This window comes from Patiria miniata, unplaced genomic scaffold, assembly GCF_015706575.1.
Source record: "Patiria miniata isolate m_02_andy unplaced genomic scaffold, ASM1570657v1 HiC_scaffold_6, whole genome shotgun sequence".
In the NCBI taxonomy this organism is placed as follows: Eukaryota; Metazoa; Echinodermata; class Asteroidea; order Valvatida; family Asterinidae; genus Patiria; species Patiria miniata.
The window spans coordinates 14394511-14422458 of NW_024037073.1; the positions used below are offsets into that span (position 1 = coordinate 14394511).

The 27948-nt window shown below is 39.0% G+C and overlaps 2 protein-coding genes across 2 annotated transcripts in view; one reads left to right on the forward strand and one right to left on the reverse strand.

The window, feature by feature from the left end:
- Positions 1–27948, reverse strand: part of LOC119742393 (transcription factor IIIB 90 kDa subunit-like) — a 56351-nt gene that overhangs the window by 24287 nt on the left and 4116 nt on the right. The window contains exons 4-9 of the mRNA XM_038218290.1: positions 27413–27586; positions 18967–18998; positions 18632–18704; positions 5177–5326; positions 3936–4029; positions 936–1062 (exon numbers count right to left, since the gene is read on the reverse strand). Coding sequence (XP_038074218.1) covers positions 936–1062; positions 3936–4029; positions 5177–5326; positions 18632–18704; positions 18967–18998; positions 27413–27586 — 650 coding nt within the window. The remainder of the gene's footprint in view (positions 1–935; positions 1063–3935; positions 4030–5176; positions 5327–18631; positions 18705–18966; positions 18999–27412; positions 27587–27948) is intronic.
- LOC119742394 (BTB/POZ domain-containing protein 6-like) lies at positions 6955–15590 on the forward strand. Its single transcript, XM_038218291.1, has 3 exons — positions 6955–7014; positions 10664–11232; positions 13657–15590. The coding sequence occupies exons 2-3, from the start codon at positions 10727–10729 to the stop codon at positions 14687–14689; spliced, it is 1539 nt and encodes a 512-aa protein (XP_038074219.1). The 5' UTR covers positions 6955–7014; positions 10664–10726; the 3' UTR covers positions 14690–15590.

The window sequence follows — 27948 nt, forward strand, 5'->3', positions numbered from 1 at the left end:
CTGTGATGATTCATCTCAAGGTTTATGGGCAATTCCATGAGGAAAGTGAACATGACTGAAAATAGAAAATTTATGAAACCTTCCAAACTACAAGCATCACAACCTCAAACGTGGTATCAAATTAAAGGGGACAAGACCTTTCATTCAAGTCATGTGGCAGTGAGATGGAATATGGTCAAGTGTATTATTTGTCAAAAACTGGGGTTTTGGGGGCTGAAATTATGGAATTTACGTGTAGGTAGTCAAAAGATGTTTTCAATCAATGCACAGTATGAGGAAAACTTTCAAATGAAGGGTATTTTAAATTTTTTCTATATCCTTTTCTTGTAATGCGAGTTAATTAACGTGAGTTACCGATAAAAAAAACTTATTGCCAAACCAACAGAAGTTTATTTGTTGGGCTTTTTTTTTATTTGTCGTTTAGTCACTTAATTTCAAGGGCTCTTCTGTTAGAAAAATACACCCTTTAAATACTTTGACTTTAGAATAAAGTTGGCAGATGACCCTGCTAAATTCAACGTGAGTTTCCATGGAATTGTCCTTTTATCAAATTCATGCTTGAACTCGGTGCATAGTAAGCTGACTTGAACTAGGGGGTATTCAAAAGCAGAGGGGAAAATGATTTTCTTGATTTTTTAAATAATTTTATAATAGTCATCAATTCGAGATATTTTCAATACATTTGTTATAAATTGTAATACTTTCTTTTCCTTTGGAACACCCATTTATTGCAATTGATTGGATGGGCCCATTCAGGACACAAAAGAAATGCAAAAAAATAGTATGTTACACACATTGTACACGGTGCCCAAATGTGCTGTTTTCTCGTAAATCTCTCAAGTTTTTGAGGTCAACTTGCACATGTATGCTCTATCAGTATTAGATAAAACAGCTACATATACTAATTGCAGGAATTCTGTGCTTTTTATCCATACCTGGGCAATCTTGAGTTTCCTGCGCCCTTTGGTGAATGATGGAGGGTCCTGTTCTTCCTCCAGGTCAATCTTATTGAACTCATCGATGGTCAGCTGGCCTGATGGTGTTTCCTCAAACTCTGTCAGCCTGTGGAAAAAGGAAAGAATGAAGAAACCACGTTGAAAATCAAAATGCAACATGAACACAACATGAAAACAACCCAAACGAGAGAAAAACGCAACATTGTTGCAAGACTACGAGAAAAAGTACATATATGTGTACATGTATATGCAATGTCTTGCATTAGTAACCAATGCGCACGTGCTCAAGGGTTAAGTTAATTAACGAACAAGCCTCTCCTTCAAGAAACTACATGTATATCCTTATCAGCATTTGATAATTATTACAAATTTCTGTCCCCAAATTGGTTAAAGTTACAATGTACGTTCCCGTGCTCTTCAACAAATTGCCTTTTTGTTTTTTTCTTCTAACAACAAATTTTCAAAACAACACCTTTTTTTCCTTGTTTTGAACGTCTAACAATCCGCTGAAAAAAAAGGATTTTGTTTTGGGCACAAACAGATTCGCTTTGTGAGCAGACTGGCTCCTTGTTTGTACCGGTATATTATCGAAACTGATTGTGGGGCAGGACCCAGCCTACCCCGCAAAAATGGAAATTATTGTCTGGCAGCCAAAAAAATTAAAATTGTGAAGTAATAATTCAATAACTAAACATGGGCCAATTGTTTTGGTCGATTTCTCATTCAAAAGTGAATAACTTCAGTTAACCAATTGGTTTCTATTCACTTTGGTGCTATCAAACTTGTTTTGAACAGGTTTCATATGCAATTTTGCAGTGTACAATTCAAAAACAAAAAAAATACATCCAAGTTCCAACAAATGTATACTTGGCACAGTAGCATATCTTGTTAATTAAAAAAAATTATGAAATATTATGAAATATATTTCATAAGGAACCTATATATTTACTCTCACACCAATTTGCATACACATGGGCATGTGCATCCACATGCACTCATCAGGGCCGGATTAAGCTCATCATAGGGCCTAGGCTTCAGCATTTTCACGTTATGGAATTGGCTGGGAAAAAAGCCACGGCTAACTCAATTTATTCTGAGGTTGATTCAAAACAATACCTCGTCCTTATTGATTTGGTGTGAATGTGTGTGTTTTTTTGTGTACCCTAAAAAATAACCTTGCTACATCAACTGCAGAACGATATCAGATTATCCGACCGGCCACGAAAATGTCACGAATGACGTTGGTTCCGACAGTTGGGCAAGCAGTTCATCAATTTCAGTGCAGCTTGGGCAACTACTTCCTCAGCGCAAGATCTGATGCTGTGATGATGTGATCATCTATCTGATCAACCACCAATCAAACGGACTAGAAGGTGAGAGAGGGAGTACAAATTGGGACGGTGAGATTCATGGAACAAACAACCCTAGGCAAGGTAATCAAACTAAATTTTGTGCCGTCCAACAACAATCCGTGTGCAGGGTCCTTAGACGAAAGGAGATAAACAAGTTGCTTTCAGTTACCAGTAAATCCTGAAATGTCAGAGTAATACTAACAACTATTTTTGAAGCTTTGGAACATAATTGAGCCTAATTGATGCCATTTCCGCTACAGATGTCAGGTGTTGGGACCTTTTCTCGGGTTCAATATCATGGTGTTCTGTTGACTTTAAAAAAGTTGTTTTTATGGGCTGCATTCAAACGCCGAGCTCATAAGATTTTATGGACAAAGGCAAAATAAAAGCAAGTACGCGTGCATATTAGGGTGGTTTATATTTTTGGCGAATGGAAGCACTTACATGCATGCATGTATTTGTGATGTCGTAAGGCAAGCTTTTATACTCCGAATTCGCAGAAGTTTAAGAATGATTTTGGCCCTCACAAACAGGTTACAATTTTTTAGAGATGGGAAATTCTACAAATTTAGGAGCCAAAATGTGACATTTTTTCCTGTCCCTATCACCTTGGTACTTTGCCATTCAAGTATCATTAAGAATGACTTCAGACAAATGTTATTTGTTGGGTAGGTAGTTTGCTATTCATAATCACTCTTGGAGGAGGGCGGCATTCAGGAGTGCATCAGAATTATAAAATCAAAGATGTCCGATGTAACAGGGACAGGAAAAAAAGTGGACCCCAAATTTATAGAATGACCCATAGATGCGTCATTGCCTGTCAATTCAAACACTCTCCTGGGTCAATCTCACAGATTTCCTTTAAATTTGCGGACATTGACCCAAATTTGGAAGTTTTGGGTCAAGCAGTTTGTGAATTACAAGTCGTCAAACTTTTGACTTTGCAATTGTTCGCTATAAATTTGAATGTTTGTATCTCAGGTTAGAAAGGTCGGACAAAACTGATTATTATCTTTAAATTAAAGTTCTTAACATAAGAAATTATCTAGTTTGCATATTGAAAAGAAAAATTTGAAATTTCAGCATGAGGTCAAACAAAACAAACTTTGAAAATTTACTAGAACGCAAATTGAATCTTTCATTTTTTTTTTTTGGCAAAGAAGGCCTCAGGTGTACTCAGTGTGCTTGCAAAATATAAAAATGGAATCTCAAGAGGTTGAAACAGGATGTCAATTTATAATTAAAAAAATGAGAGCAGTACATGTACCTCAAAATGCATTAAAATGTACACGTCCGCCTTTGAAGTTAACTATGGTCATTTGATGCCTATATAAAAATTATTCCATGTAATGCCATGTAATTATATATTTTTTAACAAATTCTTATTAAACTACCTTTTATTAAAGTAAACAATCTTGTATGGTATATTGCCATCTGACTCAAACCCATTTCCAAGTTCTATCTAGGTATTTCAGTATCAAAATTACCTAAATTAATGATTGGAATGGTTACTTTTAGTTACACGTAGTAAAGCCTGATAAATTTTACATGAACTGGTTAAAAGATTTCTCAAATCATAAAAACTAGAAAACAAAATCAGAAAGTGGTAACAGAAACAGTCTCCTACCTTTTTCTGAGGGTTGCATCGCAGACTTTTACAACTCGAATGATATCCTTCTGTGTTCGATTGAAATTGTGCAGACGGGCTGAAACCAACAATGCTATAAGAAATAACATGCGACACAAAAAAAATTGTCACTTCAAAACTTTATAGAGCGGAAAATAATTGAAAAATTCTAACTGAGGTTGAGTTACATTCCTCTCTTACATGTACATACATTCCTTTTTTCAAAGAAAGAAAGGAGTTTCCCATCTTGGTGAAATTTTATTACAGTGATATTTTTTTAACTTATGATTCTTTTCTGTGAAGGGGATTAAAAAACAAAAGAGAGGCAATTTCTGTTTAAAGAATTGAACACAAATTCCAATCAGCCTAGACTCATGAACTCTGAGAGAGTTGAGAACTGGGTGGAATAATCAAGCAAACAAATGAACACCAGTTCACCAAGTTGTAAAAAACAAAACGGACCACGAGAAGGTTCAACAATTTACAGGATTCCTTCTTTGGAAATTTCTTCATGCTGCAAATTACAACATCATTTTTACATGTACTTTCAAAACATATATATCTTAAGAGTTTTAAACACCTCCCCCCCCAAAAAAAAATCTTAAAAAGGCCACACAAAAAAAGTCTCCAGTTTCTGGTATGCGCGCGCGCAGTAGCCATGCGCGTCGGCAAAATGAAAAAGTTTACAGGATTGTCTCATAAAACCGCCAAACTCACTGGTTTGACTGGAATCCTGCTGCTGCTCAATTTTAACAAGTTTTTAGATGGGGTTACGATCGAGTATAAGCTTTATGTGGCCTCTCTGGACTCCCATATATTGTGCAATAAATTTAGTCTGGCACCATTTGCAGTCATCAGCCGACATTTGAAGAAATAAAAAAGTAAAAAATTTTTAAAAGCCGCGTCGCCGCACCACTTATGGGGCAAGCTCCATACCAAAAACCAGAGACTTTTTTGGGGGGGAGGGGCCATATCTTTTGATTATAATTTTGTTTATTATAATTTGAATTAGCTGATATGTTCATTTGACATCCACTAATAACAGTGCTTAAAATGACAGCTGAAACAGTAACTTCTGATGATTGCAAGTAATTTCAAGAATGGAGTTGAGATGGATATTATTATTAAACCATCCATCAATTACAAGTACATCCCCAAGGACCCTCAACACATTAGCCACCAGGCCTACAACTGTTTTTTTTTTCAGTTTGATGGTAGAGAAAGATGGCATATGTGCATACCAGCCCCGCAGAGGCCTGATGGTCTACGCCCGGTATGCATCCAGTCTCGTTTCATTCGCCCAACCAACCGCAATGCCGTCATGGAGACTTCGTGCGTCTTGTCCGTAAACTCCAATTTGTGGGCAAAACGGTGGATGTATAAACATGGATCTGTAAACAAAATATTAAAGCAGGTCAATGAAAGACACAGAAAGGCTAAAGGGGATACTGAAAAAAAAAGTTAAATTTATATATCACTTTACAGTGTGTCCCAGGAAAAGCGGGCCCGAACAAATCAGCTGCCATATCTAAAAACCTTTTCACGTCAGACTAAATTTTGTTTTTGTGTTACCATGATGTTGGTGTAGTTGTTTATTGTCTGTGAAGAAATAAAGTGAAGTGATTCAACATTTTTACAACTATGACTAGAAACGTAAGGGCTCTGAAAATCAAAATTGACACATTTTCACGTCAACAATCTAATTTTCGTCCAGCAGGATTTCGGAACTTTTTAATGAATTTATTTGTTGAAATATTATATTCAAGGGGCAATATTTAGTTTTATCAGAATCAGATTTTATTAGTAAATTAGTGGAGAGAGGGAGACCACGAACCTGTATCACACACAAACACATTTCACATGCAAACAAGAAGAGACTATGTCCTTAGTTCATAACACATTTATTTGTCATGTTCATAACCAGCACAAGCTAATGCCCCAAAAAGTGTACATTTTTATTTTATGGAGTTCTTACGTTTGGAGTCATGGCTTTAAAAGTTTTCAATCAATTCAGTTTATTTTTCCACAAGCAATATACAACATCAACAGCATGAAAAAACACAAACAAAATTTAGTCTCACACAAAATATTTGTTTAGATATGGCCGCTGATTTGTCCAGGCCTGCTTTTTCTGGGACACACTGTAGGTAGAAAAATATGCACTGGAATTTGTTTTGTGTTGGGCAGATCCACAGTGTCAGACGTACATTTTGCACAATTCAACATTGTGCATAATAATAGTTAATTATAAAGCTGATTCAACTGATATTCCGTATCAGTTAGTTACTACATGTACAATGATTTTAAAAAGGAAATTATTTCTCCAACTTTTTATTGTAGAAGAAATCAGATAAAAAAAAAAGATGGTTATCGGATGCACTCAGGCAAATAGAGTTTTTGTGTTAGGTGTGCATCTGAACCGTGCACCCGGGTTTCTGACCGCTTACGAATCGGGTACCCACCTTTACAAATTACTTACCGGTAGTACATGTAATTTCTCAGACAATGAAAAAGAAAGGTCTTGCATGCCATTTTGTGAGGAATGTTCAAAATGAAAACCAGACTTCATGGAAAACTAAAACAGATTTCACATTTATGTGCATTTAACGCAGGACAGATTAGTTAATTGTGTGCCCGCTAGTTAATCTTTCAGTTAAAAGTAACAGCCAAACTGTTGAACATTATTAGAAAAAAATGTTTCAATAAAATACATCTAGTTTTAATTTTGGATTTTGGACCATTTTGAAATTTGATGTTATAATTCTGGGGAATTTCCCCCTTTTATGCCTCAAAAGGAAAAAACTGAATAAATTACAACAATGTTTTCATGACTTTTGTTTCGCATCTATGGGCCAATAATAGAAATTGCTGGGGCAAGACATTCTTTATAACGTGATTATTAGCAATAATCCCATAGACTGCCCAATGAACACAGTTCCCCTCATATTGTGCTGCACTAAACACCCCCGCTTACTACAATAGTTCAGTCCAGTTGGCCTTTACCAATGCACTCTGGGTAATCAATGGCTGCCAGGCAGGAATAACTTCATTCTGATTCACTCAAGTGATTGTCTCTCAAGTAAGCAAACCTCTTCAAGTTACAAATTATACAATTGCTTGTGATACATGTAACAGTCACATTATATACGTTAGTTTCTGTTTCGTGATTAAAGGGTATTCTTATATTATTAACACTCTCACAGTGAGTGATTAACACAGCACTTAACTTTATCATGCATAGACATAGACCATATCTGTTTTCGAGGCATCAGGTTTTCGAGGTTTGAACTTGTACTTTGGTAGCAACGCACACGCGCAGATTTGTACCACGCAACCAATTGATTTGTTACACATGTATGCGTGCAGTACGTGTTACTGTTTCACCGCCAGCCAAAGAAAATTGTCGGTGTTTTTCTCTTGCTTGAAATAGGCCTAAATCTTTACAGTATAGTCGGACTCCCTATTATCGCGGCATCCCTATTATCGCGGCATGGGAAATTTCTCTTTTTACAGTGTCAAAACTCCTTCAAGTGGCGATTTTTATCCAGTTCACCAGTCATCAAGGATTTTCTACCGAGTTGTATAAAAAGGACGATTAAAAAATGTTGTGTCTTTCGGGACTTTTAACGATTTTAATAAATATTAACGTTTTCCAAAACTTGCAAAATTTTCCCTCGCCGTGTCTGCTAAAAGGTACCGTTTATATTTTAACATAAATCTTTAATTGCGCTCTATCCATGAAAGTTCCATTGTTTGGTTCCCATTCTTCAGCTGCAAATGTAAAATGAAGTCGAACGACGATATTTGCAGCGCGAAATCGTAACAACTTTTACGGGATCAAATAAGCACCGCGCGTTAGCGAAAATAAAACGGCACACCGTGTAAAGTGAATGGCGCCCTCAATCGCCGATCAGTAGACTTGCCTCAGGGATTTGTGTTCTCCTTTCGGGGGAAGGGCAGGGTCTTAAGAAATCATCCTGCAGACATTTTGTCTTTAATCAACTTGAACGTTACAGGGAAAATATCAGACTTTATTCAGGGGGTGTTTTGGTCAAAGATAAACTATGAATAAAAAAGTTGGGATCATTATAAAAACCACTTCCCGCATACCGCGATAATAGGGAGTCCACCTCCGTTCGCACACTCCGCGCATGTCTATTTTCACAGGCATCGTACACGGAATAAACTACACCACCTGTCAGATTTTTTTATATTAATTTAAAAAGGAAGAGTTATACTACACATAAGACAGGACAATTCTGGAAGGTTAGTGGGCAATCTCTATTCCGAACGAGAAACGTGATAAGTACCGCGATAATACGGCGTTCCATCCTACACCCTCGAAAACCGGTACATCGAGGACACGTAACTCAGTAGGCATGATATTGATAGGAGTGCTGTTTTCCTTCCTCCGTACAAACATTTGCATGCCATAGTCCATGCGGCGTACATGTAGTTCATGCCAGCTTGGAAAACCCAGCTCTAATTAGGCTCATGACATGAGAAATTCTAAATGACAAATTTCCCATGTCACGAGTCTTAATTCATGTAGGCCTAATTGGAGCTGGGTTGTTTTCCGAGCTACATTGTAGGTTCATGCTATTGGTATTGCTACATGTAGTTCAATCAATCATGTCAATTAATAATTATTGATGTAAAGCCTAGGCTTTACCATGCTTACCATTACCATGACATGTTAACTTTTTTGTAAATTGTATGTTGTCTGTACCGTGTACATGTATAACATGGTGACTGTTCGTGATTTAACATCATGTCACACCGGTAATGTCACCAGTGTTTCCCCTGCCCATTCAAACGTGAGGCGGCCCACCTCGCTACTTTCAGTGACCACCTCGCTCAATTTTTGCCAATATCACCAAATCGCTGTGAAAATTTACATTTTGTGTAATTTATGAGCGTTTTCCTTGACCTTTATGTATCAAGAACTCACAATTTGGATGTTTAGATCTATGGAATCGTCTCGCATTTTTGAGAGCGCTGCATCCTTTTCAATTCACAGACTGCGTCAAGTTTGTTTCAATCATCAGTTTGAATTTTTACCACCTCGCTCAGTTCATTAGCCAGGGGAAACACTCAATGTCACACAGGCCAAAAGAACACTAATTTAATTACAGTTTTAGTTTTAAGGCCCACATGTGCAATGTACCATAGTTCTTCTTTACCAGTCCTGCTTAGGGAAACTTAACATATATTTTATTTCTTTATTTTTATTTAAACTCAGTGAATGTATAATTATGCCAAGTTCATCTTTGAATTTGGTTTCTTCTTCAGTTTTCATTATATGACATGAACTAGACATACCGTAGCATGGCCTATTTGACAGTATAGAGTATTGTTCATGCCCCTAGGCCTACATGTATAGGGCTCGCTCAATGACGGCCATCTCTGTAGGAGAACTGCAACTGCATATTTTAAGCAATCAAGCACGCATTACGCAGTGTTGAAAATGTTCCAAACACGCGCTCTTGTTGCTCGAAATGTGTTCGAAATATGACGCTCAAAATGCCGATGCACGTGGATGATCTGTAGGAAGTGATGTCATTTGAACGAGACCTAATGTGACCCGGCCCTAATGTGGCGCACTTTGATATTTTGCCTCTAGTGCCTTGCTAGAGCTAAAGTTTTACTTCAAGTTTCACAGTAAGTGAAATTTCATCGAGCTCTAAACATTCCCATTCATAAATCTTGAGTTCACCTACCCGTTACAAAGTTAACAGAGAAGTTAATTTTGGCGCGATTTTCTGATTTTAATTTGAAGTGCACACTCAACCCATTTACAATGCGCCAAAAAGAAGAAAAACAATTTCTGACAAACTTCTAGTTGGGTGTGCGATGGAGCTAATAATGGTCTATCAGAATTTATAAACTAAAAAAAATTCTTTAATGTTAACTTCAGATTTTCCAAGATTTGTTCAAGTGCACCACTTTAGGGAACACTTGGACAACTTTGTGCCCAATTTCCAGACACCACCGTTTTTGAATTTCGGACTAAATTTCTTGAGACTGGATTTGTTCACAAATGTTCAACAGCAAGCATTATTAAAGTAAAAATACCAGAATTTAACTGAATTAATTTGAAGTTTTTCAACAAGGAGGTTTGGCAACACTGCATTTACATGTATATGGAAAGTCGAGCTAGAAATGTCAAAGTGCGCCACGTTACGGGACTCCACTATATAAAAAGTTGTCCTACTCCAAATTTCATAGCATGGTTGAAACCATGACTTGTTTGTCATGTATGTACATGTATGTACACAAGTGGAGCCACCATCACAATGAACAGTCGGTACATTTTTTTGAACATGTAACGGTGTAAGACAAATTCCTGTTTTCCAACATGTCCAACTTTCATGTTCATGTTTAACTACACTGGTTTATACTGGCATGCTCCTGTGACTTTTTTTATTGTACATGATTGAGATACATCTCCTATATGTACATGTATGTACATATGTACCTCGATCCAATTTATAGGCCCAAATGACAGAAATGTCAGGGTTTCTCTTTTATTTTGATGTATGTAGTAGTACTGGTAACTGTACGTCTTATTAAAGATTGTTTTCCTAGCAAAAATATGCCACCCTCTGCAGTTGCCATTTTCTTGTGTGGATCGGGCAGTTGGGCGAATCAGTGTCATTTTATTCAACCACAAATTACATGTAATGCAACTGCTATATAATTCCTTTATCAATACTGTTTTTTCACAGACGATCTTAGTTAATTCCAGCAACTTCATTCTCAGATGCCGAGTGCCTGCCTCACATACTGATATGGAGGCGCTAAACCTCGGAGAGCCCAATCTGCAGAACCTTAGCGGCGGGGAGAACCGGGAGGTAGACACCCGCCCCCCTAAGCACCCGACAGCCTCAAAGAGTCCCAGCAGCACTACTGCTAGCACCACATCCGGCCAGGGTGTGTCACAGAACACCCTACCTATCCCTATCCCATCCAAGGACCACCGTACCCCCATCCAGGACGTCATTCAACCCGAGAGCCCCATGCTGGTCACCCCCCGCCGCCCACTGGGTGAGAACTGGCAGACCAAAGGGGCCACAGTGCGGGAGCGCAACGCCTACTTGTTCAACAATGACCTGATGAGCGACGTCAAGTTCCTGGTGGGGCCCAAGAGTGGGGCACAGCGGGTGCCGGCCCACAAGTACATCCTGGCATCTGGTAGCTCGGTCTTCTTTGCCATGTTCTACGGAGACCTGGCTGAGAACCAGACCGAGATTGTCATCCCTGACGTGGAGCCGCAGGCCTTCCTCACCTTGCTTAAGTAAGAGCATTTGATTTGTTTGTTTGGATATGGATTCTGTGGCACAAGTTCCCTAAACGGTCAGACAAAAAAAAGAGTTTGATTGGACTCTTGAACACATTTTGGCCAGGTGCTAATGCGAAGTCATATACGGTCGTGTACCTTTAGAAGGAAAACAGTCTTGCATACTTTGCCCCTATCAGACATGTAATGTAATACATGTTCCAGTGTACATACACACGGTTCCTTGTGGGGCAGAGTAACAATAGACCCCACAAGTCAGTCTTTAGAAATTTACTACATTGTATCTGCCCCATAGAAAAAAAGAAACCGAGATATTATTGCTAATTGGAACAGAAGTAGGGCACATGTGAATCAAAGGGAGATATCCTCTGTTAGGGTTGAATCTCCTCTTTAAAACGACACCCTGATCATGTCCTTACATTCATGGTTGACTGAGCAGTGACCAATTTTAAGAAAGGGTCTATTTAGAGAATTGCGCCACTTTTCATGGTGAAATCTCTTTTTTTCCCCCATCTGTCTTGATTGGCAACCATAGCCTTTCACTCTGTGACAAATGACACCACAAAAACAACAATTGAAAAGTGGCGCAATTCTCTAAATAGACCCTTTCATAAAATTGGTCACTGCTCAGTCAACCGTGAATGTAATGACATGATCAGGGTGTCATTTTAAAGAGGAGATTCAACCCTAACAGAGGATATCTCCCTTTGATCCACATGTGCCCTACTTCTGTTCCAATTAGCAATTATATCTCGGTTTCGTTTTTCTTTTATCCACCCTGTATAATATAAAGGAAAATGCTATGGGGTTTGAGATTTTAATAGAAACAAAGGAGAACAAAAGAAGAGGAACAAAGGTCTTCCCCACAAGTATACATGTATGTACATGTATGTAAGGCCGTGTGGATGCACGTGTGTCCAGGTGTGTTGTCATCTACTTTTCATGCACAGACTTACAATTAATGTTGCACACTTTCTTGAGTAGCCACGCTTTCAAATGAAAGCAGTTATCATCGAATGTATGTCCTGTCTTTCATTTCTTTTTTTCTATTTTGCTTCCTTTTTTTGTGGGGGGTGATACTGGCAGTTCTTCTTACAATGGTTATTTCAGGTGGAAAAAAATCTCATTAAAAAAATTCAAAACATTAAAATAGACTTGGGTGCATTGCAAATTAATTGCACGTTGTACATGTGCATGTGCCAGTATACGTATGTATTGTACATGGATTTCAACAAGTTTACATGTACAGTGTACATGTATATTAGATTCACACCATTTATGTGCATTGTGTACGTGTACATACTGTCATGACTGTGCACGTTATTTGCGTGCACGTCTTTGTTTCACTTTCATATTACATGTAACAAGATATGACTATAGTGTCCATTTCAATTTTTATTTTCATCCAAATCCTAGTATTACTCATAAGCTATGTATGTGTAATGTACACATTTAATACCAGGATGACTCATCCAACCACTAAGCACATGCCCAGTCTGGTGTACACAATGAAATGCCCACTGGCCACAAAGACACAAATACCACAATCAGACAACCAGTAATAATTATCATGACTCACGATGACTGCACACAGTGCAGTCGTCTACAAGGAACCAGTGGAATTAAAAGCTCAGAGAGATGAGTAGGAAAAATTACTGTAAAAGGAGAATTGCGAATGTCTGGTTGGAAAAAATGAGCACATACATGTACATACCGGTACATGTAGCATGTAAGAACCATCCTAAGGGTTTGTGGTTTACTTTGGATGGTTGGAAATTTGATAAAATACTAATGCACACTACATAATTTCAAAGAAACCTTATGGCGTGGGTATTTGGCACATTAAAAATAATTTGACCAATCACAGTTCCATTTTTCAATGAACAATAGCTTGAAGCAGAACCATGGTCTTTCTGAAGAAAAAAAATCAAAATGTTGCACTAATTTAGGGGGAGGGTGCAGAGGCTTTTTTTAGATTTTCTTTTAATTATTTCATTTTTTTTTTGGGGGGGGGGGCGGTGTTTGGTGGAGTGGGGTGGGGTTGAGATGGGAAAGGGTTAAAATCAGGGTTTTTTTAATACCGTTCTCCAAAAATTGACTTATCGCCGTTTGCGAGTTAGCCACGCCCCTTAGACAACCCATATGGATTTTTGTACATTAAGTTTTGTTTGTTTCAGATTTTGCACGTTACGCATCCATTTGTATATCATGTGATTGGACAGTATTTTAAAAGCTGCGTTGACGCGATTCTACCGCGATAGGTCAATTGACGTTGCTCCATTTGTTTTTCTGACACACAGTGTTTTGAGCAACAGTGGGTTTATACATGTACATGTAGGAATCACCGATTTCATTTTTCAAATACACTTTGACACTGTAAATGTTGATTGTAAGTTTCTTTCAAAATGGCTTATGTTGCAGATACCTCTACTGTGATGAGGTGGACCTTACACCAGATAATGTTCTGACAACCCTCTACGCAGCCAAGAAGTACATAGTGCCTCACCTTGCCCAGGCCTGCGTCAGCTTCTTAGAGCGCAGCTTGAGTGCCAGGAATGCCTGCGTTCTGCTCAGCCAGAGCCATCTCTTTGAGGAGCCTGACCTGATGCAACGCTGCTGGGAAGTCATCGATGCCCAAGCCGAGGTGGCGCTGGCATCCGACAGCTTCCTAGAGGTCGACCATAAGACCTTAGAGAGCATCCTGATGCGGGAGACGCTCAACGTCAAGGAGATAGTGCTCTTCCAGGCCGTCTCGAGGTGGGCTGATGCCGAGTGCAATCGGAAAGGGTTGCACCCCAACCCCGAGAACAAGCGCAAAGTGCTGAGTAAAGCCCTGTATCTGGTCCGCATCCCCACCATGCCGGTGGGAGAGTTTGCCAACGAAGCAGCCCAGTGTGGCCTGCTGACCCTCCAAGAAACCACCGACGTGTTCCTCCACTATATGGCCAACACCAAACCCAAACTCCAGTTTGTCTCCATGCCCCGCAAGGGCCTGCGTACCTGCAAAGTCCACCGTTTCCAGTCCTCGGCCTATCGTAGCAACCAGTGGCGCTACCGGGGCCGTTGCGACAGCATCCAGTTTTCCGTGGACAAGCGTGTCTTCATTGCGGGCTACGGGCTCTACGGCTCCAGCTCCGGAGCCGCTGATTACAGCATCAAGATCGAACTGAAACGGAGCGGCAAGGTCCTTGGAGAGACGCAGACCAAGTTCTTCTCTGATGGCTCCAGTTGTACCTTCCCCGTCATGTTTCCTAACCCAGTGCAGGTTGAGCCCCATGCCTACTACACGGCCAGTGTGATACTGTGCGGCTCGGAACTGAGCTACTTTGGCCAAGAGGGCCTGACAGAGGTCACCGACCACGCAGTGACCTTCCAGTTCCAATGCTCACCGGAGAGCACCAATGGAACTGGTGTCCAGGGAGGCCAAATCCCTGAATTGATCTTCTATGCATAATTTATTACACAAACTCAAAAACTGTTATTAATCTTAAGGCATCTTGTTGAATGAATTGGTTTTTTTTTTATAATTTACTATGACTACATGAATGAGTTGTATTTGCGCACATGTATGCTGTATTTTACCATGTATGTCGTTTTACCATGAGCAAGTTCTAGGTAATTGGAATTGAAATGGAAAAAAAAACAAGTCACTATTTGGAAAAATTCCGTAGTTGTACATGTATATCAAAGCTCCTCCTGGCATGCTGTATTCTCAATAAATGTACATGGATAGTATGTTGATGTAAATGACACCTCGCATGTTAATGTACATGTACATGTGTAGCTAGTCACATAGGAATTCCGCAGTTAAAATGAGATGATTAGGCTATGCACTTGTACAAACAAGCATCGTTGGTTCATAAATCTGCATGCCATTTCAAAGTTTGCTAAAAAAAAAGTCAATGCGCAGCTAGCCCAGTAAGCACCTTTTAAGCCAAGATTGAACGATCCAAGATATGTAATTTTTAAGTACATACATGTACATTGTTCATGCACCGGTAGTAGTTATACATGTACACCGTAAAATCAAGTACAATGTACATGCAGTTGACTAGTTTCAGTGTGAATTGTCACTTTCGTGTACCATATACCAGAATACGCAAACTAAGACACGTATTTAAGTCCAATATTTAATCCTTATTTAAAAGATGCATTCGAGTAGCTCACCCGTATCGACTGGGGTAAAACTAGACAGGTTAGCCACGACAGCCTAGCCGGGCTAATCGAATGCTCAACCACGGCCATCACGATCCCCATTGTGACACCCGTAAAACTCAAAAAAGTTTTGGGCTGGAGTTAGAGCCTCTAAAGTCGCAATGAACTCAATAAAAATGTACCTTTAGATTTCAAATAAACTTGATTTTTTGGGTCCACTTAATATTTCTGCCGTCCAGCCACCATATTTGTCTGTTTCTTGGAATGAACAACCGGCATGCGTGACGTACTTCCACCAGTGACTCCACGAGCAGGGTCTGTGGTGGCTGACCCGGGTGAGCCCTGAGAATGACGTCAGAGCTAATCGCACGGCACGGGGCTAACCAAAGCTGATTCGGGTGAGCTACTCGAACGCACCCATTAACTGACCATATATGTTTTTATAATAACACTGTATTTTTTCGGTCCCAGATAAACTTTCCGGGGTAGGTTAATAAAATATATGCGGTAATCAGAATTAAACCTGTCAAACAGTAGCATTTGCAAGCTAGTGCAGATGGCTTTGCTATTTGTAAATATACATATATGATATAAACTTCTGTTAGTGAAATCCTGGACAAGAATGTTTTAAAAACTGCATCGTTCCTGCCAATCTTGGGAAACATTTCACCGACAAGTTTTAAACGACAACCAGTAGCACTCCCTATTTTGATGGGGGTTGCTTGATTTTATTTAATGTGTTTTAGGTTTACACATCATACACATTACATAAACAGGTCTATTTTTAGTCAACCCTTCAAAATGAAGGCAACTGGGTCATTCTATAAATTTGGGGTCCAAAGTGTGACATTTTTCCCGTCCCTGTTACCTTGGTACTTTGTCATTTGCCATTCAAGCATCATTAAGAATGACTTCAAATGATTGTTTATTTGTTGGGTAGGTAGTTTGCTATTCATAATCACTCTTGGAGGATGACTGCATTAAGGAGTGCATCAGAATTATACAATCATAGATGTCAGATGTAACAGGGACGGGAAAAAAGTGGACCCCAAATTTATAGAATGACCCACCTGCTTTAGATGAAACACAATCATGACTGTTATCCTGTAAATTGTACCATGAGAATTTTTAGATTTTTTTTTAACAGCACAATTACTGCCTGTAATAAAACTGCCATTGTCTGAAAGAAGAAGTGCTGTATAATCAGAATACTGTCTAGTCTTGTGCAATGTTATTTATAAATCCAAAATGTGTACATGTACACTGTTGCCTTTTAGCCCACCTTAAAATCCAACCACTGGTTTGAGTGTACATGTATATGCATGGTATTTTAGCCCATTATATGGACTCCTTCTATGTACACTACAACAGAGTACATGAAATAACTATTTCAAAACCATGGGAAATAAAAATTGTAGAAAACTTCTCAAAGCTTTATAATACTGATATGAAATTGTTGAAACTTCCCATACATGTACATGTAGGTCCAATGTTCTGTGACTTAACACCCCACAAACATCAATATGGCAAAAGTTGATCAGTTCACTCCCTCATATTGCCTGTCTTGAGAAGTTTTAACCCCAGAAATCATTGGTAAACTCTTGCATTCCTATTCCTAAACTCTGTTCATCATTTCATGCGCAAACAGCCACCAACATTATAAGCCTTTACGTATGCCCATGCAAGCCAGCTGCTCGACAGATGAAAACAGCGACATTAAAGATGCATATAAGTACTTAATAATTATCTCTGAATAAAAAAACACAGAGTCTAAGCTTTGAGAAATTTCCATGCAACTATTTCATCACAAGCAACAGGGTCGCGATATCAAACCCCAGACCCACAACATACAGTTGTGAACAGACTAACAGTCACATTTAACCATGTTATGAAATCCTGATGCTTAAAAATGTAAATTGTACATGAAAGTCAAGTTGTGAACTTGTGACTTAGTGTTTTCAAGTATAATCAATTATTGTACACGTAATTAAGAAACCCACAATAAATTAAACAATGTAGTCAGGCATGTCAGGTAGATTGGTGCACAATATGATGGAATTGTTCATTTGATGATAAAAGCATGGCATTTGGCACACAGTCAGAGTATGTCATGGAAAGATACTAGGCTATAGTGCCATCGCAGATTTGTTCTTTGGAAAAAAAATCATAGAATAACATGCAATGGCCGCCATTTTGAAAATTTTGAAAATTTCTTGTTATCCTGTGATATTTTTTTCAAAGGACAAATCTGCGATGGCCCTATTGCCAAATATCTTTCCCATGACATACTCTGACTGTGTGCCAAATTTCATGCCTTTATCATCAAACTGAACAATCTTATCACCAATCTGCTGTACTTATTTACACTATAATAAACTTGGGTTTCCCTGACACAACTGAAATGAATTTGTTCTTGTTCTTTCTTGGCTTTGTCTAATAGCTTTGCTGTGGTTGTACTGTCAGGTACAGAATAGTAATACACATTTCCCACCTGAGAGGATTTAGCAGGCAGAACTAATAACAGTCAATCATCTTTGTTCCCTGTTCTGTTGCTGAATGAAATAGTTGTTCATTTTGTAATCATGTTTTACCCTATACAGGGCGAGTAAAAAAAAATGGATACCCAAATATCGGGACTATTGTTTTAGTGAAGTTCTGCATGTAGCCCTTTCAAAATCTAGGATACGAAAGCCCAATTCATAGGCTTTCTTTTAGTACAAGAATCATTCAAATTACTCATGTACATGTACTTTCAAGTTATGGAATGTTAAACACAAGCACTGTTTTAAAGTTCTGTCCACGGATCACAAGAAGGTAAGTGTTCTTCCAGCAAATCGAAAACAAATCACATAGGGATGTGTGAGAATTGTTTTCGTTTTGCTGAAAGAATGCACACCTTTTTTGTGATCTGTGGGCAGAACTTTAAAACGGTGGTTGTGTTTAAAATCCCGTAACTTGAAAAGTACATGAGTGATTTGAATGATTCTTGTACTAAAAGAAAGCTTATGAATTGGGCTTTCATATCCTAGATTTTCAAAGTACTACAGGCAGAACTTCACTAAAACAATGGTCCCGACATTTGGGTTTCGCTTTTTTCACTCACCGTGTAGTTTTGTTTTGGAATGTCTCAAGAAGATAACTTCAACAAAAACGACAAACCACGAGGGAAAAAAGCAAAATACTGCAATGTTTTCAGATCAAAAGCGATAGACCTACCGTACATATGTATGCGTGTACTTACCAATTGCAGGCACATTGATGTGAAGTTCTTGGGACAGCTTGAGGTATGTTTTGCCCAGCACATAAACATTTACCTGTTGGGGGGAAACAAAACAGCCTTGACAATGTGTTTAAAAATTTTGAAAAGAAAACAATGTATATATACATACACACAGCATGTACATTCCATGTTTAAAAATTAAGGGATAAATGAGTGATGAAGCAGTTTCAAACTTTAAGGAACCGAAGTTGCTGCCAACAGCTGTAAAAGGAATGTTTTCCAAGAAAAGTGAGACTTCAGTTTTGCTGAAAATGGCCCCCCCAAAAAATGAAGGGAAAAAAAACAATTCATCTTACCTGAAGTAAGTCACTCAGATCCAAAAGCATATCTGAATGGAAACAAGTTAAAGGGAAGATACAACATTTGCATACATCACAAAATGAAATATCAAATTATCACGAAATACCTTACTGGATTGTTAGGGAATGACAGTCTAAAGCATCCTGTAAAATCGCGGCTCCTGGTGTGCTGACATTTTCAAGAAAAATTATATTTTTCCAACGCTGGTCGGCCGACCAGCGTTGGAGAAAACTGGGTTTTTTTTTCAAAAACTGCTCCGAATTTTCATAATTAGTTATTCCGCATTTTCTTTGCAATTGATTACACACCTGAGAAGGGGTACAATTCTGCTAGACTGATTCTCTGACCTTACAATTCCCCAAAGTATATAAATTGCTCCATTTCATCTTAAGTGGGGTCAGGGAACCAGACTGCAAGAACATGATTGGTTTTCTTGGTTTTTCCAGCAACTACAAGCCCAAAACGTGAAAAAAAAATCATTTTTTTATGTTTCAAGATTCTTCAAATCCATCTGGAGGTTTTGTAGGCTTCTTCAGGATTTAGGGAGGTTGAACCTAGCCAATGTACTACTTAAAGGTAATATACAACATTTGCAAACATCAAAAAAACAAAACTACCAAATTATGATGAAATATCTGACTTGACTGTACATGTACATGTAAGTGAATAATAGTCTCAAGCATCCTGTCAAATCATGGCACCTGGTGTGCTTTCATTTTCAAGAAAAGTGAAATTGTTGTATCAATTTCTGACCATCGTTGGAAAAAAAATTGGTTTTTTTTCAGATATTACCCCCCTTTCACCACATTTAGTTAATCCACATTTTGCCAGCTACATGTAGTCTGGTTCCCTGACCTGACAATTCCCGATGTCTATAAATTGCTTTGTTTTGTCTGAAGTAGGGTCAGGGGGCCAGACTTCAAGAACAGCCATTTTTGTCTTAGTTTTCCAGCATCTATGAACACAAAACATTAAAACAAGTCAGTCTAACAATATTTTCTTCAAAATACTAACCCCCAAATGCATCCATTTCTGAAAATTACAGCAAACGTAAATGTTGTATATTACCTTAAACATAGGGCTTAGGCCAAAAACAAAAATAGTTCTGCTTCCTGTCACCCTACCTAACCTATTTTGACAGCCCCTACCCTAATTTTTTTTGGGGAAAATGAGGGGAAAAAACGAAAACCTTCAATTACTACATTTTACTCTTGACTACACGCAGACACCTCCATATGATTGCACACACACACAAATTGCCCCCCACCCAAAAAAAAAAAATTCCCTACCTACCCTATTTTCCAATGCCATGTAATCGGAAGCAGAACTGGGTTTTTTTTTGGCCTTACCACTTCAAAGTAAAAAGAACAAAGTTTGTGCCGCATGGTTTCTGTACACATGTAGTAGAAAATATTTGGGGTATTCAGGAAGGTTTCACTGCAAGGCAAACTGGCGCAGGTATCATACAGCATGTAATGAATCTATAGATTGAAGTTGAACACATGGGGACATTACATGTGCTTAAAGCTACAGTCCATCATTTGTAATTTGTGCATTTTGTTCGTTTGAAGCAACAAAAGAGTTCAAAATCTAATGAAGGATACTGAGCAACTAACCTGATGAAGTTTCAGCTAAGCTTCAGCTGTACATTCCGAGAAAAACAGCATTCTAAGATCTCAATTTCAAATCAAAAGTTACTGAATCATGTTTTGAATTGTTTTGAATTGCAGCTATACGCGACGTCGCGCACTGATCCGAGGAATTATAACAACCACGCGCGTGTGTGCGTCGTTCCAATACTTGTGCGCGCTGCGCTGAATAACAAAACGAACTACTAATTTAAATTTTCCTACGGTGCTTCTTAAGAATCACCGTTGGAAATGCCTTCTTTCGTTGATTACTTCAAAATGACAGCTTCCCAGAAAGAAAATTTTCACAGGGAGTTTAGTTCCCTTACTATCTTTCAACCAAGTTTGTTTTTCAACAATAATTCCGCCAGTTACTTTTCGGATGGCTGCAAACGATGGACTATAGCTTTAAAATAGGGCTATATGGTGCATGGATATCCGCTGCAGGTACATGTATACACTTTCATTTAAATGGTGCCAACATGGCTAATAGCCATTCACCTAGCATCTCCCCCTAATGCATGTTTACATTTCTATTATATCTACTCTCAACAGACTTCTTTTTTTTTCTTCAAAATTTAGAGCCTCCCATCTGATTGTTTATACAAAATATATGCACACATGTAATACTTTGAATACTAAAAATGTTTTCGGTTCGGCTCAGCTGTTACTACAAACAGTATTAAATCATGAGATTTAATATAGTGTCTGTAGTAAATTTTATTCGCATTTATCAAATTGTTGGCACGCTTGAATCGCTCTCTCCGGGCAGTGTAAGTGAAGACGTTACAAAGCCAGCCTGAAAGCCCTTGCTTATTTGCTTTCACCATTTATTGGGCATTAAACGTCTGTGGATTACATTTTAGGCAAGGCTGGCCGTGCGCTGGAATTACTTAACGGGTGAGATACCCGTTTCCCAAAGTGTCGAGAGAGACTTCAATGAAAATAAACCATCCACGGGAGGATGCGTCTGCTCGCACGAGCACGTTTGCCCGGAATTATTAAGAGGGTAAGAAAAACATCGTAAAACATTGCAGCATGAAAACAGTACCCAAGGGACAGAAGCACACTCAGTATGTGGTGTGTCTTGGGATTTTTTTTTCAGGGAGAAACTGCAAGCTCTGATTCACATACATGTGAGTGAACTCGGCTTTTTATCTGTGTCACTTTCGTCTTGTGAGGCAGCCTCTTTTCTTCCTTTTCTTTTTTTTTCTTTTTTATTACTTTATTTAACTTGAAAGAGAGTGAGGGAGCTATTAAGACAAGTAGCACATGCCTCATGCCTTGGACAGCTGGATGCATGCTGGAGAAATTGTGACATCGTGCAAGCCACCAGATTATTGAATTTGATCAGAAAATCTTTCTGTTCAAGACTGGAAGTGTTGTCAGTATGCCTAACTTATTTATTTCAAGACCTGTCAAGGTCTCTCTGAATTTGAAATAAAAGATATTAAAATATAAAGAAAATAAACCAATCAATTTGGACACAATATTTATAATGAGCATTTAGTATTCATGAAGGCTTTTGCATTAAATCAAACATGCTTTTTATGGGGGGGATGCAGGTTGGACAACACACAACATAGTATTGCATTTGCACTCCAAAATCAAAATCCTATTTTTTTTTCTCAGAATTCTTGTTTCAATTATCTCTTGAAGACAAGAGACAACAAAGGGAGGAACTTCCACAGGAATACAAGACACACAATTGTGGAAAACATGGCATACAACATACATAAGCTTTTGAGACAAAAACAATTCAGATGTAAGGGCATTCACTACAAACACTCTTCAGGTACTTCCAATGTTTTTTGTTAAAGCATGCAAGACCACAACTAGGCTCATTGCAACTTAAAATTAAAACTGATACTTTGCAGCAATTTCTTGAACTGCGAAACAATCTGTGATCTGAAAATTGATAATCATAAATATAAAAGAAAGCATTTAAATGGTGCTTTTACGCAGCAACGGGGTATCAAAGCGCTTTACAATTATTATTTTCCCTGTTTCAACAGGCAAACACTCCTGAAACTGTCTCAACTCCCTTGGGAGTATACATGGCTGGTACATGTAGGCAGCCATTTCAGCGCTCTTGGCTGTTATCAAACTCCCACACTAACCAACACAGCCCTCACAGGTACCCATCTACTCCTGGGCGGAAAGAAGCAATCTGACAAAGCGCCTTGCTCAAGGGCACACACACCAAGACCCCAGGCTGGACTGGAACCCACAACCTGCAGAATTAACCACAGACCACAAATTCAATGCTCCAGACCACGAGGCCACAGCACTCTTTTTCCAAAATTACAGAGTTATGTATGTGTTCATTATGCACATGATGTAGCTCCTCGGCCTCATATGCCTTTAGCCACCCCCTTAAAGTTTGATTGTGTGCTAGTTGAGCAAATACACGTACAGGTAGTACATAAATCTCAAGAATTTGGCCTGGCTTCGGACACATTTTGGAAACATTTTTTTAATGACTGCCCACGGACAGTTCTACTCAGAATGATAAAAAAAGAAAGATAATAACTGTAACATATTACTTGTATGAAAATCAGGTAAATTACAGTTTTTCTAACTTCAAGATATATAATGCAGTGAAAGACTATCACAGACGAAAACGGTGCAATAAACCATGCCACCATACAGTACGTCCGATGACCACAGTCACGCAAACGTTAATCCTAGCCAAGGGGCATAGGATTACCACAGAGTCTTTCTGCAACTCATTCATCAGTGCTTGAGGGGGGGGGGGGGAATCACTCAGTGTATGCACTCCTCACCCCCCCCCCCCCCCCAAAGGTCCGTCTCCTTTCAAGGCCGCTAATGCACCATCCTTTGGGATAAGTTTTTAATTGTCAAATTCCACAGTGCCAAAGGCCGCAGGAAGTTTATTTTGGCTTGAGCATTTCAAGCGCCGATTCATTGATTAACTGTGGTCATTTTTTGTTGTTTGTTTGTGGACGTTTACCTGCAAGCTACTGATGTGGTGCACCGCCAATTAAAAAGCTCTCAACAGTAAAAATCATTCTGAGCAATGTACCGTGGATAATAAAATATCTCAAAGGCTCACTGATGCAAACAGAAGGAAGAAATCGTCCCTTTCAGCTGGACTTCCGTTGTGAGCCAGCCAGCCATCCACCCCCCCCCCCCTTGCAGCAATCGACCTCTTAATTGATTGAAAGCCAAATATTATTTTTGGACCGCAAATTGAGCATGAATCAGGTGAATTCTGTCCCAGGGCGATCAAGGAAAGCCAAGGATAGAGCAATTAACTGAAAAAATGGCAGCGTTTTGGAAGGGCCTTCAGCTTTGGAATAAACGCTTATAATTTGTGCACAAACGATGCATACTCATTTCCATTACAGATCAGACACAATTGTGAACTTGCTACAGCGTTCTAAGTACTAACTCTGTTTTTAATTTTTTTATGTATATAAAACAAAAATGGGGGGGCAAGGAAATAATTTGGGGGGCAGTCAAAAAATATCTCAAGCCTGTGTACGCGAGCGCATACCATTGTCAACGGTCCGGAAATAAGCCACTAGAACACTTAGAGGTGTAGTCATGTTTATGAACGAGAAATGTATCAAACCGCAGAGTGGTGTACAACAAATGAACATGTATAACAAATGTACAAAGACGTTGGCTGCACGCTATCTACGGCTGTTAAACGCATGTGTGGCGTGTGCCGTACTGGATTTTGAGAGTCACGGTATATACCGCCACAAAAATATTGAGGTATTCGGTTTTATAGGGTTCTTTTCTGGGCGGACTATTGCTATCAAAGCACGATAAGACATGTGGTGTTAGGGAAACTGCAAACAGGCAGCATGGGCAAAGGCCCTGCTGGATGACTAGCACAGTGTTCACCTTACAAAAATGTATCTAGACAGCGTGACCACAAGGAATTTAAACAATCATAGCGAAGACCTGGCCAGGTTGTTTCTGTCAACTTTTTGTTAAAGAATGCGAACCACTATGCGGCTGAATCATAACAAGCACTCAACAGCTCGATTTTTCGGAGACAAAATTGTGACCCCGAAATTCATTCTTGCAAGAATAACACAAAAAAGCCCAGTTTTTAAAGGGAAAATACATTATTTGCAAACATCAAAAAATATAACTTCCAAATCATTTTGAAATACCTTGCTGGACTGTTAGTGAATGACAGTGTAAAGCATCCTGTAAAATCATGGTACCTGGTATACTGTCATATTCAAGAAAAGTGGTATTTTTGTATCAATTTCCAACGCTGATCGGCCGATCAGCGTTGGAAAAATCTGGCTTTTTTTCAAATACTGGCCCCAATTGACCATCGCACTTGTTTGCAATCGATTACACACCTATGAAAGGGTACAAGCCAGCTAGACTGGTTCCCTGACCTTACAATTCCCCAATGTATGTAAACTGCTCTGTTTCTTCTTAAATGGAGTCAGGGAACCAGACTACAGGAAAATGACTGTTTTTCTTGGTTTTTATAGCATTTTTGAACCCAATACCTCAAAAAGTCAGTGTAACTATATTTGCTATATATTTCCAACCCCCCAATTCCATCCATTTCTGAAAATTACAGCAAAAGCAAATGATGTATATTTCCTTTAAAGGATGGTTGTGTGGACGTTTATATTCTACTTTTAAATGTTCTTTCTATTTAATATCATTTCATTTAAAATGCGTTTTCTAGCCCAATTGGGCGCATTCCAGGTCATAATGTCCCCTTTACCCCCTTAGGTTTACTTTGTGGTAAAATACCACATACTACCTAGTACTGCAGAAATTATGTATGCAGGCAAAGAATACCAGAAAATACTATGAGTGCTGTGCCCACTTATATGCTGAAGTACTGCATACTACAGTTCACTACTAGTAGTATTTGTAGCTTTAGGTGAGGTTAGGGTTAATTAGTTACATTAATTGCCTTAAAGGGAAGATACAACACTGCAAACATCAAAGAACGGAATGATCAAATTATCACGTAATACCTAACTGAATTGTTAGGGAATGACAGTCTAAAGCATCCTTTAAAACCATAGCTCCTGGTGTGCTGTCATTTTCGAGAAAAACTGTATTTTTCCAACGCTGGTAAGCCGACCAGCGTTGGAGAGAACTGGCTTTTTTCAAAAACTGTCCCTACTTTTTCATATTTAGTTATTCTGACTTTTCTTTGCAATTGATTACACACCTGTGAAGGGGTTCAAGCTTGCTAGACTTATTCTCTGACCTTAAAATTCCCCAAAGTGTATTAATTTCTCCGTTTCATCTTAAGTGGGGTCAGGGAACCAGACTTCAAGAATATGATAGGTTTTCTTGGTTTTTCCAGCATCTACAAGCCCAAAACGTGAATTAAGTCAGTTTAACAATATTTTTTATAACATACTTACCCTCCAATCCATTTATTTCTGAAAATAACAGCAAAAGCAAATGTTGTACATTCCCTTTAAGCGACATTGAGCTGATGTATCAGCTTGCCATTTTTAGCAGTTACCATTATGATCGGATACATTGGCTCGCCCTGGAGTTAACTCCTTACTACAAGCCTCCTAAAACTAACAGACTTTGGTCACTTGCTGCCAGTACTAATTGAGTGGGGCTATCATTAGAAATTGATTGATAAATTGACCGTGAAGAGCGGTAATTATTCATACTTAAGCAGGCTTGGAAAGTCAAGGTCTGGGCAGTGCTGTGTTGAACATGTTGAACGTAACAACACGGGTGTTTTCAAGCCATGCATTGTCAATCTGTGCTTCAAACTCAAGAAATATAAACCGAAAGACTTTTTTTCCGTCCAATTCTATTGCTCTATTTGTAATCAGACTTCTGTGACTTATCAATCTAGGAACAGAGGGTTTAGGGTGTTTTCTTACGTACAGCAAATGACTCATGGAAAAATTCAAACGAAACACCTTTTTTTTCCCTTAGGGACAAAATGTTCATTTGTACTCATGGGTGAAGAAAAGGGAGGATGAAGTACATGTACATTTAGTTACGGATAGGATTCCGTTGTCTGCCAGATAGAAATTTAAACCCTTATAACTTTCAACATTTATGTGATGCTGACATACTTTGTACTTTGTCCTGGGCATGACCAAAATACACAGGTCACAATTCCTGTTAACAATTCTAGGCACTTCTTACTCAGCATATAAGTGAAGCAATGTCTTGACCAAATCTGAAAGTACATGTATACGTATCACCATCTGCTGGACTCGTGGCTGGACATTCTCAAAACCAATTACTATAGTACAGGGACTGGGCATCAAAGAAACACCAACAATCAGGAAAACACACACAAAATATTACACCTTTATTACCTTGAATTCGCAATTCGCTACTGTAATACGCTACTTCTGATATTCACTACTAATATTATGGAATATGGATGTTTTCCTTTTTTTTTCGCCGGCAATAGAACCGGGGTCCGCTCATAAGTCCGACGCCTCATAGGTCCGACGCTACATAAGTCCAACGCTTCATAAGTCCGATGCCTCATAGCTCCGACAAATTAAACGCCTCGTTTTTCCGACGTCGGATTTATGAGGCGTCGGACTTATGAGGTGTCGGACCCATGAGGCGGAATAAATAAATGTTATGTCTCATAAGTCCGACGCCTCATAAGTCCGAAATTTCGGACTTATGAGGCGTCGGACCTATGAGGCGTCAGACTTATGATACGGCCCCATAGAACCATACTTGATTGAATCAAGATTGATTCCAAAAATGTTGAAGTCGCCCAAGCTTACACAAAAGGACCTCACTGTGCATGCTTACCGCACTGACCAACCAGGATGAGGGAAGAAAAAAAGGATACGAGGTGTGCCCTCTGTTCTGCAGACGAGATACAAACACGCAGCCACTATGTGACTGGTTTTTCTTCCTCGGGTTAGCTTCTTGGAGACGGCCATCTTGAAGAAGTTGTAAGCAGTGTCCAGACAATGCTGGTTCAACTGCAGCTGGCCTCCCAGCGCATTGATTTTACCCTTGCCTGCAAATAGGAACCATGCCAGATACTCATTATACTAGGCTCTGTGCTTGAACAAGTAGATGGCACATCGTGACCACTGGATAGTGTACAGAGAACCACAGAATGAACTCATTTGAAGCCATATTGGGGAGACGGGTCGTTGTTCTATAACGGCCAACTTGCTGTCTTGGTCTTTTCTCAAGCGGTTGTGATTCACTTTTGTAACATCTTGTTAACATTTTGTCTGCCACGGTTCACAGTGTTTCAGACATGCGTGGTTCACTTTCTGAATGCCGCAATTCACATTTTGCGACATTTGGAAAGTATAATCACGGCAGAAACTTGACCTTTTTTTTAGAACATCATAATGTGTGTACGTAAAC